The following is a 14,841-nucleotide window of genomic DNA, read 5'->3' as shown; positions in this document are numbered from 1 at the left end:
TAGAGATATCAAGTCTTGGTTTTAACTTTTTTTGTGTGTTTGTGGTTTCATATTTGTTCTTGCACAGTATTTGAAAAGTTAAGAGGTTTGAATCTTTAACAGAATCTTTTTTTTCTTTGTATTGCTGGAGTTAAGCATTCATTAAAAACCAATATTTAGTATGCCCAAAGAGCTAAATATTTTTTCTTTTTCTCTGTAGCCTAACTTTCAATTATACTTAGATCTGTGGTCTTCCAACTTAATACATAGCCACAGAAGCAAAATAAAAGAGCCCAAAGCAAACTAGCGTTCTTTGAAATCATTAAGGCACATTACAAATAAAATGGTATAATTAAATAGAATGAATCTCAAATAGAAAGCTGGATAGAATTTGAATTTTCAGTATAAATATTTTAAAGTGGCTCTGTTTAAGCATGTTCAAATTTTATTTAACCTATGCAGGGTTTTTTGTTTGTTTGTTTTGTTTTGTTTTAAGGATCTCTTCTGTCAGTTCACGTCTATGCAGCTCCTTCATTTTTCCCCACTCCTTAAGTTGTTTAGGTGTCTGGCACATAGACTGTCTTCTGGACATGTCTCTGGTGTTCTCACTTCAAACAATGGGAACAGAATTTGTCTGGTTTGTGGTAATGACCCCACTGCAACATGGGCTCTTTCCCTTAATTAATTAGGCCTGTGCTTATATTATATTATACATAGTTCAGTCTCCTTGTGTCGTGTATTTTTGCTCTCCATATTTTGGTTTTCTTCTCTTTTCTTCTTACATTCCTAATAATATAAATGTAGTATTAATATATTATTAAAGTACACTATTTTGTCCCTCTATTAGGTAAAAAAACTGAATACTATGGTGGCAGAGAAGAAGTCCAGCCTAGCTCCTGTTATCAAAGAACTGAGACAACTGCGCCAGAAGTGCCAGGTTAGTAGAAAAACTTCAAGAAAGCTTTAAACAATGCTTGTTAATGAATTAGGGTAGGCAGCAGCAGACTCTGGGAGGCAGTCCTATGTTTTGCTCTGCAAATTTGTCCATGTAGTCAAGTGTTACAGTTACAGCAGGAGTTTATTGTACCTACAGACTTCTAGTGTTTATATGGATATGCACATCCTCTCCTTCATAAGGCACCAGTAACTTCATGGCAATGAAATTTAGAGGTTGAGCTAAGACCACATAAAAATGGAAGTCAGAATATGATTAGATTCCACTTATCAGACACCTAAATGCTTCAAATAATGCAAATCCCTTGTGTCTCATCAACTTTGTTTAATTGCACACCTTGTTTTGTGTGTTTTTTCTTGCCTTTGAAGTAGGTTTATTTTAATCTATTAAACCTTCCTCTCATTCTATGTAAATAAGGTCAAAATTACAAAGAAACATAATTTACAGCTCTCTGTTGTGTTGTACAAGGACATAATCAACTCTGAAGGAAAGCTGGAAATATCAGAATAGGTCAACGGTGATTTTTAACAAGCAACAAGAATGGAATTCTTAAAAGCTGACAGTACGGGCACAACATCAGGCAAATATTTTGTCCTTTATAGTAATTTCTAAAAAAATAATAATAATAAAATTTAATTACTATACCAGGGGAAAATTTAAAAAATCATGGTTCAAAATCATAGCAAAGTTAATTTTCAAATTAGTTTCAAAGCTTTTTCTGCTTTAAATGGATTGCAAATAATGTTTCATTGATCTAAGACCTATATTAGTTTGTATGAATGACAGATTTCTCTCATTGCTATAGAAGTAAATAGAGCTATCAAATTCTTAAATTCTTAATTTTCAGTTTTGTAATTATATTTCCTTTCTTCTTGCAAACACTGCCTTGTCTACCACATTAAAGCTATGGCTGTGGCTGTAAAGAGGAAATTTGCATGCTATGTTGTGGTGTATGCAGCTGATCTGCCAGTATGCAGCTTTACCATGTGTAATAAATAATACCGACGTGCCGGTTAGTTTTATGTAAGCGCCAGTGAGTGTGCCAATAGCTGAGGTTGATGTGTGACACCAACAAGAATGGAGCCTGCTTGAATGTCACATGTCAGTCAGTTGAAACTTTATTTATGTACTCTTTTGCCCTTTTCACATAAGGAATTAACTCAAGAATGCGATGAAAAAAAAATCCAGTATGACAGTTGTGCTGCAGGGTTAGAGAGCAATCGCTCCACACTGGAACAGGTAAGATGGTGGCTTGGTCACACATATTAATAAATGCTGCGCAACATGTTATTTATTATGGTTCAATACATTCCCTGTCTTCCCTCTTGATATGGAAGCTCACTGCAGGTGGAAATGAGTAAGTGGTGATCTACAGCTACATAAATCACGCATGAAGCTGCTGTGGACTAGCTCCAGTCCCACACATCTCCTGTTCTGAATAGCACCAAATGAGCTCAGTGGTACATCAGTCCATCCACTGAAGTCCAGCACCGATTAGCAAAAGTATTGTAAAAGATCTATCTGCCAGAAATCCTGCTGACCTAATAGTATCTGTTAGGAAAGAATTTGACAATGAAATGGTAAGGATTAATTTGTGAAGACAAATCTTCAACTGCATTTAGCAGATTCACTACATTAGCGAAACCAATCCAATGGTTAATTAATGCACTGAAACCGATGGCAAGGATACTTCATTAAATGTGACTTGTCTTGCGTTCTTGAAAATTATAGACAAAAATACTTTTTTTTTTTTTAATGCAGCCATGTAAGTATAGCTAAGAGCTTGTCTGTATGTAGTTTACATATTGCTTGAACTACAACACTTCTAGGAAGGGAGGTACCTAAACCAGTTCTATACTCTGATGTGGGGTCAGTATTAATGTATTTATATGAATCTGCTTTATCTCACTAGATTACCTCCTATGAACTTTATCTGGACTTGATTTCTCAAGGGTTTGCCAACATAAGGAATGTATTTCGCAATAAAAAAGGTGTACATTTAAAGTGTAGGTGCATATATAGATATTCTTTCCCTGCAATAAAAGTACCTCTGTATGGTTTAATCCAAGAATAATAAAAGAACATACAGATGAACCTACTATGAGGTAGACCTTCTTTAAGAACTATTTTGCAATATCAACCTAGGCTTTTTCCTTGGCAGACAAACCTTAGCCATGTTCTAACACACAATGACAATCAAGTCCACTGATTAGGCTGGACGTGACTGTTAGCAAACTTTTGCAGCAGAACTGGTGAATTCAGTTTTCCAGCTCATGGTCTGAAATTCGTACGGTGACACAGCTTTGGAGTTGACAACTTAATTGTGGCTTGGGAGTGCATGAATTCCATTTGGATTACCAATATTCTTGGTATATTTTCTTGGACCATTTAGAGATGGGACTAGCCCCCGATCTCCTACCCCTCAACATAATTATTGATTGCTAATTGACATACTATCAGCCTGTCTATAGCTTCTAACATAAATTTTGCAGACATGTTCTAGGAAAGGAACCGTATTTTGCACTTCAGATGTGCTTAGAAACAAGACTTCTAGTAATGCTTGTGAAATGTCTTGTAGAAGTCAGACTTATTAGTAAACAACAATTAACAGTCTAACCATGACTGAAACTGCAAATCCAAAAATGTTACCCTTTTGGTTATCTTTCACATTAAAAGAGATTTCTGTAAAGCCCAAATATAGACATTTAAGAAATGATCAGTTCAGAATTATGCCTGTTTCTGTTATGGACTCTCATGGTTTATATAGCAACACAGGGCATGTACTATGGACTTTGAGTTATGTTATCTTTGTTATGTTATCATTGAAATCTTATTCCTGTACTACAGGAAGTGAAAGGACTCCTTGAGGAGTGCATTCAGGAAGAAAGCAACTACCGTTATGTAAACTGCATGAAGAGGGTAAGATCACAGGAAGGACTAAATCGTTCTTTGTGAAATGAAATAGGAATTATATATTTTTAAAACATTTGTGTCTTTGTTTATAGAATCTAGAAATACAGCTACAACGTGCTAAAGAAGAAATGAAGACATACGTCTCCCAAGATCCTCAGGAGAGACGAAAGGCAATTCGGTAAATGGATTATTGTGTTTCCTTGTGTTAACTCAAGGGATATTCATGAACTGAGACTGAAGTTAGGAATTTTCTCACTGGCGTTTGAACTGAAGGAGTTCACCTGATAAATTTAGAAACACTATAATAATCTAAAAATAAGCGTCTTGAATTCCAGTATATACTGTTGTAAACCTATGAATTCTCTCAGACATACCAAAAGATTTTCCCTTCCTGCTGGAGATTATAGGCCCCAGATAGTGGTTTTAACTTGCAGCCCCTGCTGGCAAAGGCTCAGAAAAGCTGTGCTTCAGCTAGGTCCCGCAGGAACTGTGGCTCTACCAGACATACTGCCTCTGCCAAGTCTGTACCAAGACTCCAACATGCAGGAGCTGGTCTACCACCTCTCAAAGACGGCAACCACATGCTGCCCTCAGATTCTGGCCACTTCTTACAAATCTTTCAGGTGTAATAGCTATCACCATCCCTAGTACAGAAATGGAGGACTGCGTAGACACATCCTAAATGCATTTTGGTTTGCTATTATTTGCAGTTTTCACTAGGGACAGAATGATTCATGTTCCACACCGTCACAGTAACCTTCATTTTTACACTCAATTTAATTGACAGAACGGTTGCTTCAGACTGAGAGGTTTTTCAGGACCCCTTGCCTTTGTCTGGTAGGAAGAGAAACAGAAAAGGTTATGAATTGAGCTGATAAATTATTTTGTGTAGTTTTCCATTTCAAATAGTGCAGTCTTGCCAAAAAGATTGAAATGTTTTTTAAGAATGAGGTATTTTGGTTTAATTATCTGTGCAAAGAAATCTAAATATTACCATGTCATACAGATTTTTTATGCTTTACAACATACCAAATATTTTTGTAAAAGTATCCTGTTTAAAACTGTGTATATATTAAATCTTTTAATACAATATAAAAGTTGAAACAAAATTTAGGCCATAAAGTCTACAGGCTGGTTCAGCCCTACCAAATTAAAAACCATATTAAAAACCATAATGAAATGTTTTTAACTTTCATTTGATAAAAGTGTGAAAATACCTGTTTTAATCTTCATATTTTTTTTAATTTTAGAAATTTGTATGAAATAGCAATTCTGTTTTCCAGCTAGTTTTATTTTTGACCAAAAAAAAATCTTAAATCCTAGTTGTCAACAAACTGAGCAAGTTTAAATTATTGTGACTAGATTTATGAAGTTGTCTGTGGCTTTCACACAATAGTGTTTGTCAGTCACGAAAATATTTACCCAAACAGTAGATTTGTCGTAGTAAAATTAAGGTCTGCTGTGTTAGACCAAGAAGTCTGTTTTTGTTTTTTGTTTGTTTGTTTGTTTTTGTTTTACTTTTTAATGAATGGAATGAGTGAAAAACACTCTGATCTTTTGAAAGTAGGATTGGGCCTCCTTAACAGTGCAGTCACACTGTATAAAGGAATCTCTGCAGTGTACACCATTTTTAGTTCAGTGCAGAGGGGACAACAGCTCTGCCTTGTACCTCTCCATCTCACAACCTGCATCAGTCAGCACTCCTACAGTTTGCTTTATTGTGTAGGCTTTAAAAAGCCACAGCAATATCAATCTGACGCGAGGCCTCTTCCTAAAATTCCTGCATTTGTATTTCAGAGACGTGACAGATTGTTGCTTGAGATCTGTATAAACTGTCATGTCAGAGCTGTGGTTCATGTACAGCTTTCTGTGCAACGTGCCAAAATGCTTCGCAAAATCGTCCCATTCAGAAAACAATTCAAAGACATGACTGAGTGGTAAAGCAAAGACAAAACTAAATTAGATAAATAATAATCATTCTGCATTTCATTTTAAAGCTTTAGACAATCCATCATGCAGATGTCACAGCAGGAAAACAGAACCACTAGTTGTTTATCACTTCTAAAAGAAGATGGAAGAATAAGTTAATTTCCCAAGATATCTGTTCTCTTAGGTCTCTACCTCTCAGAACAATTTCTGGACAGTTCTCTTGCAGTGGTGGCAGCTAGGGAAGCAACCGTAAGTTGGTAGTAAACACAGAATCATAGAATGGTTTGGGTTGGAAGGGACCTTAAAGATCATCTAGTTCCAATCCACCTGCCAGGGATACCTTCTACTAGATCAGGTTTCCCCATCCAACCTGGCAAACAGTCAAATATCATTCAGTATCACTTCAGGCAATTTCTTCACTCATTGGGGAAGTGGAGTGAAAAAAGGCAGTACTTGATAGCTAAGATTTTACGGGCTCTGGAGTGGCGCCATTGATAGAGACAGCCACATGTCAATGAGAAAACTACAAGGATTCTGTCAAGAGACACTGAGAGATGAGATCTCCTCTGTCAGATCCTTCGTGAACTAGAAATTGTCCTGATGCACCTTGAGAGTGGTACCAGTGGAGCTGCATCTTCTGCTGTTCTAGAACATGAAGCAGAAGTTGCTAGGAAATGAAAGGCTAGATTAATATCCATCATAGAGGCCTTCTGCAAGGATCCAAGGCATGAAAATATTTTAATACTATGCAGAAAACAATGAAGGAAAAATAAGAGTAAGAAATTAATTAAAACCAATAATATTATGGTGAGAGAAAAAAAGGATGTAAAGATAGAAAGTGAGTGGAGGCTAAGAAGCCTATTACTCTCATAAAATAATAGAATGCTGAAGGATGAAAAAGATTTATTGAATGAAAGCAGATAAAACAACAAAATGAAGCAGAAAGGTAAAAAGAGAAATAGCTGTGAGAAAAATCTTAGTGATGATGTGAACATTCATTAGTATGAAAGGCAGCAGAGCTCAGCCAAGCAGCTGAGAGGAAATGCGGGTCAAGCAGCAGGCACTGGCCTTTTATGGCCTTGCAGGGAAGGGGAGGGTCTGAGTTTATTCACAAATGTTAAGCAAAAAAATGCTCCAGCTCAAACACTTGTGACAGAAACATCCACAATGTCGATACTCATGCAGACAAGCCCCCAAATCCAAATGCTGGAATTAAGGGTGAGTCCAGCTATGTCATTCCAGGTATGGTGAGGAGAATGTGAACAGAGCATTACCACTCTCTCTGCTGTCCCTGCTTCACTTGCTAGCTGTGGGCACAGAAGCTAGAGAAATTATTCCTCTCACGGTGACTACACACATTTCTGACCTTCCGTAAGAGGTTGCAGACCAGTTGTGTTTAAATGAATTACAACAAAGTTCAATATAGAGATTTTTACAAAAAATGAGAAGATAACAAAATGTTTCTAGACATCATTTTAGAATGTGAATGTATTTTTCAGCAGGCACTGGAATGTAAACGGAGTAAAAACGAACCATAAATAGAACAGCACTTTCCTAACAACGTATTGAGCAAAAAATGTCTTAATTCCAACACTCTTTTTTTTGAACATAAACTCTCTGTTCCGTGGAGTCAGTTCTTAGGAATGTGAAAAGTTAATTTTCTTCTCTAAAAATAGAAGTTTGTGTTTTTTTTAAATGAAGTTATCAAGTTGCATTCTTTCCAGTCATCATTATAAATAGTAAAGAAAAACTTACTAGGAAAGTCATCTTATTTTCTGATGATTACTTTGAAAATTCTATTAAAGAAAAAAAAAGCACATGTTCTTGAGGCCAAATGTGTGTGAACATATGCTGTGCGCCAGTGGAAATAAGAAGATTCAGTGTTGCTCTGATTTGGTGAGGATTGCTAGGGATCAGCTGCGTCTGCACAGCACTTGGAGCAGTCTCAAGACTGCTCTGATTTGTTCTGGCTAGAATTGTCCGAGAGTGACAGATCATAAAACGATCCAGCTGCATTCCTTGCACATCCCTTCTGCAGGGAGTATGGCAGGCAGGACCAGGTGGCCTGGGGCCCAAGTGCTCCAGTTGAAATCCTGGAGTAGCTCATAGAAATAGAAGGAAGGGATATAAGAAACATGATGCATTGGTTCTATGCTGCTGCTCCCTATGCTGTAGCAAAACTTCACACTGATAGCAGAAAGGCTGGTATTTCTGGAAATTAGGATTTCTCTATGCTAAGTTCTTCTATCCTGAGCAATTTGAAAAGTTCTTTAGATGAACTGAGTTTATTTCTTACTCCACTGGCAAACTCTCAACCTCTAAGTGTGCCATGACACATGAAATACAGTAATTTATTTTTAGATCGTTATTGTCCTATTTCAAAAACAAACAAACAAACAAAAACACACAGTAATGCATCTGAATCATGCCATTATGGTTTGCAATATTGTATTGTCAGGTTTCATGTATTAAGTTTGCCTGTGTCAGAAAGCGACCCAGCCACTTGTTACAGACAAAGGTGTACAGCCAAGATTTTTAATAATGAATGTCAACAGTTACGCTTCTAAACCTATATTTAGGCACCTAAATGTGACGGCTGTCTTCTGAAGGTGAGGGGCACACAGCAGTTCCATCGCAGTGTCTGGATTTGTCAAACCTGGACTGAACTACTATTCTTCGTTCCTGTATTTTCCCAGTAATTCTAATGCTACATTTGTGGCAATTAAGGGCTGTGGATTTGTAAACTCTGATGTTTGTACAAATTAGGGCCAAGGGCTAAGCTTAGAATACCACTAGCATAAATACATCATTAAAAAGGGATCAAGTATGTCTTATCTAAACGATCTTGCTGTTGTCTTCAAGTTGGAAGCAGCAGCAATTATGCCTGCTTTGAAAATGGAAGGGATTTTATCCAATACCACTTTTGCCAACTGCACAACTGAGAGAATCAAAGCAATCCCTGATTTCAAGGATATGTTGTCTAATGACAAAAAGGTTTCTTCATGCTTCCTCTTCTATCTATGTACGAACCTCCTAATACCTTCAGTATTTTCCATGTTTTCATCATGTCTGTCCTACTGTACTCTTTCCTATTATATAAAACCAAATAAAATCATAATAAAATTATTGTATATTTCCTTTAGAGAGCAGTATACACGAATGATCCTTGAGCAAGAAAACCTGGGGAAGGTAAGAATGAGGTTTTTACCCTGTAAAAACATCGTACAGTTCATATTTTTGTGGGCCTTACTACCAAATGTTGTGGTCAGTCTTTTATAAAAAGCATATTGCAGCCTACAAAGAAAATTCCATTACTGCTGGCAATGGTAATTAATACCCTGAAAAGAGATCATGCTAGCTCTTCAGGGCTTGCTTTCCTGCAGAGTATAGCATGAGCCACTTGTAAAAGATAGTCAAACAGCTTAATGTGACAGCACATTCCCTGTAAACCATTTGGATAAGAAACTGAAACATGGACATAACAAACTGTGCCAGCTCAAATTTTATGTTGTATATAAAGCAACCCGTTGAAGACAATAAATTTTGAGCCTGTCAGCTTTATCACTGTTATTAAAGGCCACAGGATCATCATTGAAGCAGTGTTAAACAAAAGCAGTTGTCCATTTTTAATCTTGTATGAAGCTCAGATCGGCACGGAAGAGGTTAGACTTACCATTCATGCTAAACATCGTTCTTTTATTAGTTTCCTTTTTATGAGTCAGTCTGTGAGTGATTTTTGCAGGTTTGGGCTACCTCTATTAATGATCAATAGCAGGTTTTGCTATGAAGCATTAATTTCATGTCTATAATATGATCATATGAATGCATTGCAGGCTGCAACTTGACACTGCAAGAGCTCTGTATGGAAATAAACTCAGATTTTTACCATAACTTCTCAAATATATGAGACCATTATTTAGACGGTTTTAAGGCACTGAAAGGATTGTCAATCCATACAAAGCAGATAGATAAGTCCCAGGTGCTGATTCATTTATTGCTTGCAAGGAGTGTTAGTAACTTGAACAAAAGGTAATAATATTTCAGTAGCGTATAAAAATCCTTGTCATTCCAAGCTGCCTTTGTAAGCAATTTTTGTGGTATAAAACCGTTCCAGTAATCTAATATTTTTGTATTTTTAACAGAAATTACGAGAGAAGCAGAAAGTTGTACGGGAAACTCATGGGCCAAATATGAAGCAAATTAAAATGTGGCAGGACTTTGAGCAGTTAATGGAATGTAAGAGAGAATGTTTTCTAAAACAACAAAATCAAACAGCCATTGGTCAAGTCATTCAGGAAGGAGGTAAAGATAGGCTTGTATTATGAATTCTGCCTTCTTTATACCAGCATAAAGTGGGAAGACAGTGTATTGACTTCTTAAAGGTAACCTCTTACTCAACATTGTTGCTTTCATCATTTCTGTAAAAATTTGTTGTACTTTATTTGGTTTTGGTGGATAAACAAGGAGGGCAACTAAGCACTCGATGAAGTTTTTCCTCCATTGTTTAAGTGACAACAAAACATGGTTAGGAAGATCTGTTATGAAATCTGCACTAGGGTGAACCTCATCGTAAATCTGTTTTATGAGTCTGGGAATGGCATGCATCTGCAGAGAGATCAAAGGAAAAAAAATCCTCTTCCAGGGTCACGGAAAACTTATGTAATTGCTCTGCTCCTTATTCTGTATCTCTAAGATTACATTTTTGCAAGGTCTGGGACTCAATATTGTATAATTGTGGACCTCCTGGCTTGGCCCTCTCCTTCCCTATTGTCTTTATTCATCTAGTGTGACTGGCAAGAATGGAGCCATTTTCTGTCTGAGCTGCACAGACCTTGCCTGCACACTCCTAGTCATACTTTCCTTGCATGGTTGAGTTAAACTGATTGTGCTTCCAGGAGACAGTTCATTGCTACAGCGTCAGGAGTAGGTTCTGAGAACAATTACTTGGATTCTGAGCTTTTTTCCATTGTCTCTTGTTGGTTTTAGCAAACGCGGTTTTTCTTGCACATATACCTTTTTCTCATTTTTCTTAGTTGTCCACCTGAAAGTGCTAACTGTGGTCCCCTAAAGGCTTTCTCCACTGAGGGCATTTTGCTGTTTTATCTGTGCAGTATGGTTCCAAAGTGGTTGCACTACCCAAAGAGGGACATCCCAGGGATGGAAGACTATCGGTGGATGTAAATATGGCACAGTGGTTCCTGTATACGTCCGGCTGTGCCAAACAGGTAGATATGCAAGGCTCCCTCATACTCTGGCTTTAACCTGTGAGCCACAGGCAACTTCCATTGCCCTTAAAATTGCATCGTGAGACCCATGGCTGACCCAGGGTAAAAGGAATGCAGATGAGGCTTGAAACTGTCCCTCACGCTTCATCATTTCTGATGAGCGCCTCTTAGTCACAATCAAAGACTAGAAGCAGAGAGATAAGTCTGGGTGATGAGAACTCCTGCTGTTCTTCTTTAGTCTCTTGGCTTACTGAATTTCTATATAGTTTTTTTTTTTTCTTATTATTTTTTTTTCTTTTTCCTGCCTAAAGTAGAATGGACTTTATCACTGATAGTTCTTTCAGATGTAATTTGGACACTAAAAATTATTTAGCTTTCTCTGACACCTGCCTATGAAATCTGCTGCTGTTTTCTCTATCAAGAGAGTCTGGTAACTGTATAGGTCCTAGTTTGCCTTTACATTAAATATATTTGTTAACAGAACTAAAATAAAATATGATGACTCCATTTTGGCTGTATGGTTTTATTTTTCACATTTTGTAGGTAAAAGAAGTAATAGTAAATTCTTTGTGACAAGTTTCTTGCTGGGCTACAGGAAAAAGAGGTTTGAAAAGCTCAGGGTCATTTAATGACATTTATTTCAGATGCCCCCCAAAAGGCTCAAAACCCCACTAATGCTTAAGGAGCACGTCCACAGATGCTCAGGACATCCTCATGTAAGCCCTCCCACACTGCCGAATAGCTGAAGATAGTCTTTCTCAACAGCTGCATGCTAATCTTTCCCATGACAAGGAGAAGCAGCGCATTCTCCCCTACGCACATTTTCAGGGAGCGTGGAGGGAAGGCCGCTGTGTGGGACACAGGCACAGGTACAGTTAGCCAAAGTGAGGGGAAGGCGATGCGTTGCCACCAGAGGCTGCTTCCAGGATGGCAGCAAGAGAACAGGCTGGAGTAAGACGCTGAAGGGAGACCGTATCAATCAGAAAGGGAGAAGCTCAGGAAAAAGGCATGTGCAGACTACACAGTGTGGGCACAGCCATCTCTAGAGACATCTGTAAATTTTCTCCTTGCTAGCCCTGTACCATCATTACCATACATCACCTGCATTGCACTGTAGAGCCTGTTGGTCTGAAGAAGGTTACGGGAGTCACGTACCTGGACTTCCAAATGAGGGGTTTGCTGAATGCTTGCCCACAATAGTAAAATAACATAGACATCTAGACATAAGACGCTGAAAACTTGGGATAACCACCAAAAACGGGCATCTAAGTTACTTAGGATGCAGTGCTGGAGGACTGCCTGTAGTTCAAAGCCACCAGAACGGGGGGGGGGGGGGGGGGGGGGAGGGGGGAAAGGGGATTTCATACATTTCATTTCAAAACTTTTACCAAAATCCTAAAAGCTCCATTTGACTAGACCATTTATGCAGAGATTTATTATGTGGATTAGTCTGCTGCCCAGGAAAAAGTAATGCTTTTGAAATTCATAGCAGTGATGTAGAGTAAGACAGTATAATCATTTTCTGTTTTTCAGTTCAGAGTTACCCTAAAAATAGTTCATCTTTCTTCCTTGTAAAAACAGTTTATTGCTAGTTACTCAACGATGACGTGATTGTTGCTCTGATCTGATTAGTGCTCTGTCATTTGTACTGCACCAAGAAAGGGCACACAGATTATACACTACAGCAGCAGCAAAATTACTTTCTGAGACGAAGCAGAAAATCATAATAACTGTTATGAAAAGAAAATTGGAAAAACTCAAAAGCTATTTTTAGCTTTTATATAAGTGGACATTTAATACATGCAAATTTAATGGATTCTGTTCACTGGCTTTTCCACATAGTTTGGGATTTGATGGGAGCATTCAAAAATCTTTGACTGAGTTTTGCAGTTGTATCTTTACTTCCTAACTTGCAACAAAAAGCTTACTTCTATTTTTTTTTCCTTTGTTATTACTAATAGTCTAGCTGGTTAATTAATAAGATTAAACATACCGTAGAGAAAAATACCTGCCTTTCCCTTGTGAAGGCTGAAATAAATAAAAAATGTGCACAGTTAAACTTGGGGTCTCAGCACTTACCAAATTTCTTCCATTTGGAACACCGATCAGAGCAGGCACTTATGAGCAGCAGCTTACTTTGCTTCAAAAGGCTTCTCCTTATCTTTATCCAGAACTGGATGAGAAAGTATTCCAGCTATAAAAACTCCTGTAGTGTTGTGCAGCTTTGCATTAGTTAGTCACGTTGACGTCAACTGTCCCTAGAGCCACAGGAGATTTGCACATAGAGCTAAGAAATGAAATAGTTACAGGCATCAGAAATAAGCATGAGAAAACAGTACATTTACTGTAGTATTTAACTAGCCATTTTATCATCTGGAGATCAGATTATTTTGTTTATATTAACAGTACCATTTTACCTCCATATGAGCTATAGTAAGTAAAGTAAATGTTCTTAGGCTTCCTTAAGTAACCCAACTCTATGAATACTTACTTGTACACCTTTATTCGCATAGGTATTACTACTAGTGAAGTCATATATATAGTTGCCTACAGACATCACAGTTAGGTGCTGCTATTGTGTTTTATTATGTTTAAATATAGTGATTTCCAGAGCTTTCTTGATAAGGCTTTCCTACAGCTGTGATGCTGATCACTGTTACAAAATACAATACGGCAGAAGTATTTAGAACAGTTCAGAGCCTAGAAAACGGCCTTATGATGAGCATGAAAAATTCCTCTCCGAATGACTTGCTGGTTCAGGAGCTGGAAATGAAGTAGAGAGCTTTTTTTTCCTTAGATCACTGTTTCTTGTCTGGCCCAAATCAACAGCGACTGAAAGTTCACTGTTATACCCAGTGGCTGTCCTCAGCAAGTGCTCAAAGCCAAGCAACTTGGCAGCATCGCTCCAGTTTCTAAATCACCACTCTGGCAGTGTCTGGTGAGCCTGGAGTCAGCGTCCACGAGAAGGCAGGCAGACACGACTGGAAGGCTGCAGAGGCTGAAGTGCTGTCGCCCGAAAGGTGTCACCTTGGGAGAAAGGTCGTGACACATGGCCAGGGTGGTGTGGGAAACTGGAATGCCGTCATCTTGGTTGTGGATGAGGACAGCACGGATGCTCGCAGATCTGCTTTCTCTCATTGGCCCTGCCTGGATTTGCTCAGATTTAAGTGAAAAAGACAAAGAACTCATTCTCAACATTTGCCCTACATTATCTTTTGTAGCACTAGGTCTCCTGCTGAAGGAATGCTGTTAACTCTTCAGCTGCCTTTCTCTATTGCAATCTGTAATGGAAACAATTATTTTTTTTTCAGGGATGTGTCAGGGTTCAGTGAGGAAATACTACATGAATCAATATTTTATCACAAGGTACCACCTGTCTTGACAACACCCAGTTGATTAGTTGTTTTTTAATAATCAGAATTTGACCTACTTTGAGCTAGTTTAAAGAGTTCTTTAAATCTTCAGTATGAATTTAAAGGGGGTTCTTCACATTCTCAGTGTCTCTCTTTCTTTAGCATTAGTTCCACAGTAACAGTCTCCAAAACCCCAAGGCAGCCCGTCTTATTCCAAGGTCACTGGGTGAAAAGGGTATTTTTCACAGTCGCATTACACCAATTTTCACGATTGTGACAAAAAAAAAAAAAACATGCTGTCAGCCACGGTGCTGCAGTAACGTCAAACTCAGTGAGGAGCTCTGGTGTTAGCAATCATACTCCAAATAATCAGCAGAAACTGTGAGACAAATCATGCAGTCCTTACTCTCACAAAACCCTCACTGACTTCAGTGGGAGTTTTGCCAAAATAAGGTCTGCTGGATTTAGCTCTGTATTCTTCCTCCTG

General features: G+C 38.0%; 1 protein-coding gene and 1 long non-coding RNA gene across 2 annotated transcripts in view; one reads left to right on the top strand and one right to left on the bottom strand.

The window, feature by feature from the left end:
- Positions 1–11,512, top strand: part of IFT81 (intraflagellar transport 81) — a 42,604-nt gene extending 31,092 nt beyond the window's left edge. Inside the window, exons 13-18 of the mRNA XM_035564975.2 lie at positions 827–916; positions 2,087–2,173; positions 3,782–3,853; positions 3,940–4,025; positions 8,920–8,965; positions 9,919–11,512. Of these exons, the coding sequence (XP_035420868.1) occupies positions 827–916; positions 2,087–2,173; positions 3,782–3,853; positions 3,940–4,025; positions 8,920–8,965; positions 9,919–10,101 (564 nt within the window). The 3' untranslated portion in view covers positions 10,102–11,512. The remainder of the gene's footprint in view (positions 1–826; positions 917–2,086; positions 2,174–3,781; positions 3,854–3,939; positions 4,026–8,919; positions 8,966–9,918) is intronic.
- Positions 1–13,160, bottom strand: part of LOC118257243 (uncharacterized) — a 32,027-nt gene extending 18,867 nt beyond the window's left edge. The window contains exon 1 of the long non-coding RNA XR_004781496.2: positions 13,081–13,160. This is a non-coding gene — a long non-coding RNA (uncharacterized LOC118257243). The remainder of the gene's footprint in view (positions 1–13,080) is intronic.
- Positions 13,161–14,841: the final 1,681 nt, after the last annotated feature.

This window comes from Cygnus atratus, chromosome 17, assembly GCF_013377495.2.
Source record: "Cygnus atratus isolate AKBS03 ecotype Queensland, Australia chromosome 17, CAtr_DNAZoo_HiC_assembly, whole genome shotgun sequence".
Taxonomy (NCBI): domain Eukaryota; kingdom Metazoa; phylum Chordata; class Aves; order Anseriformes; family Anatidae; genus Cygnus; species Cygnus atratus.
This window is presented reverse-complemented; position numbering and strand designations above follow the sequence as displayed.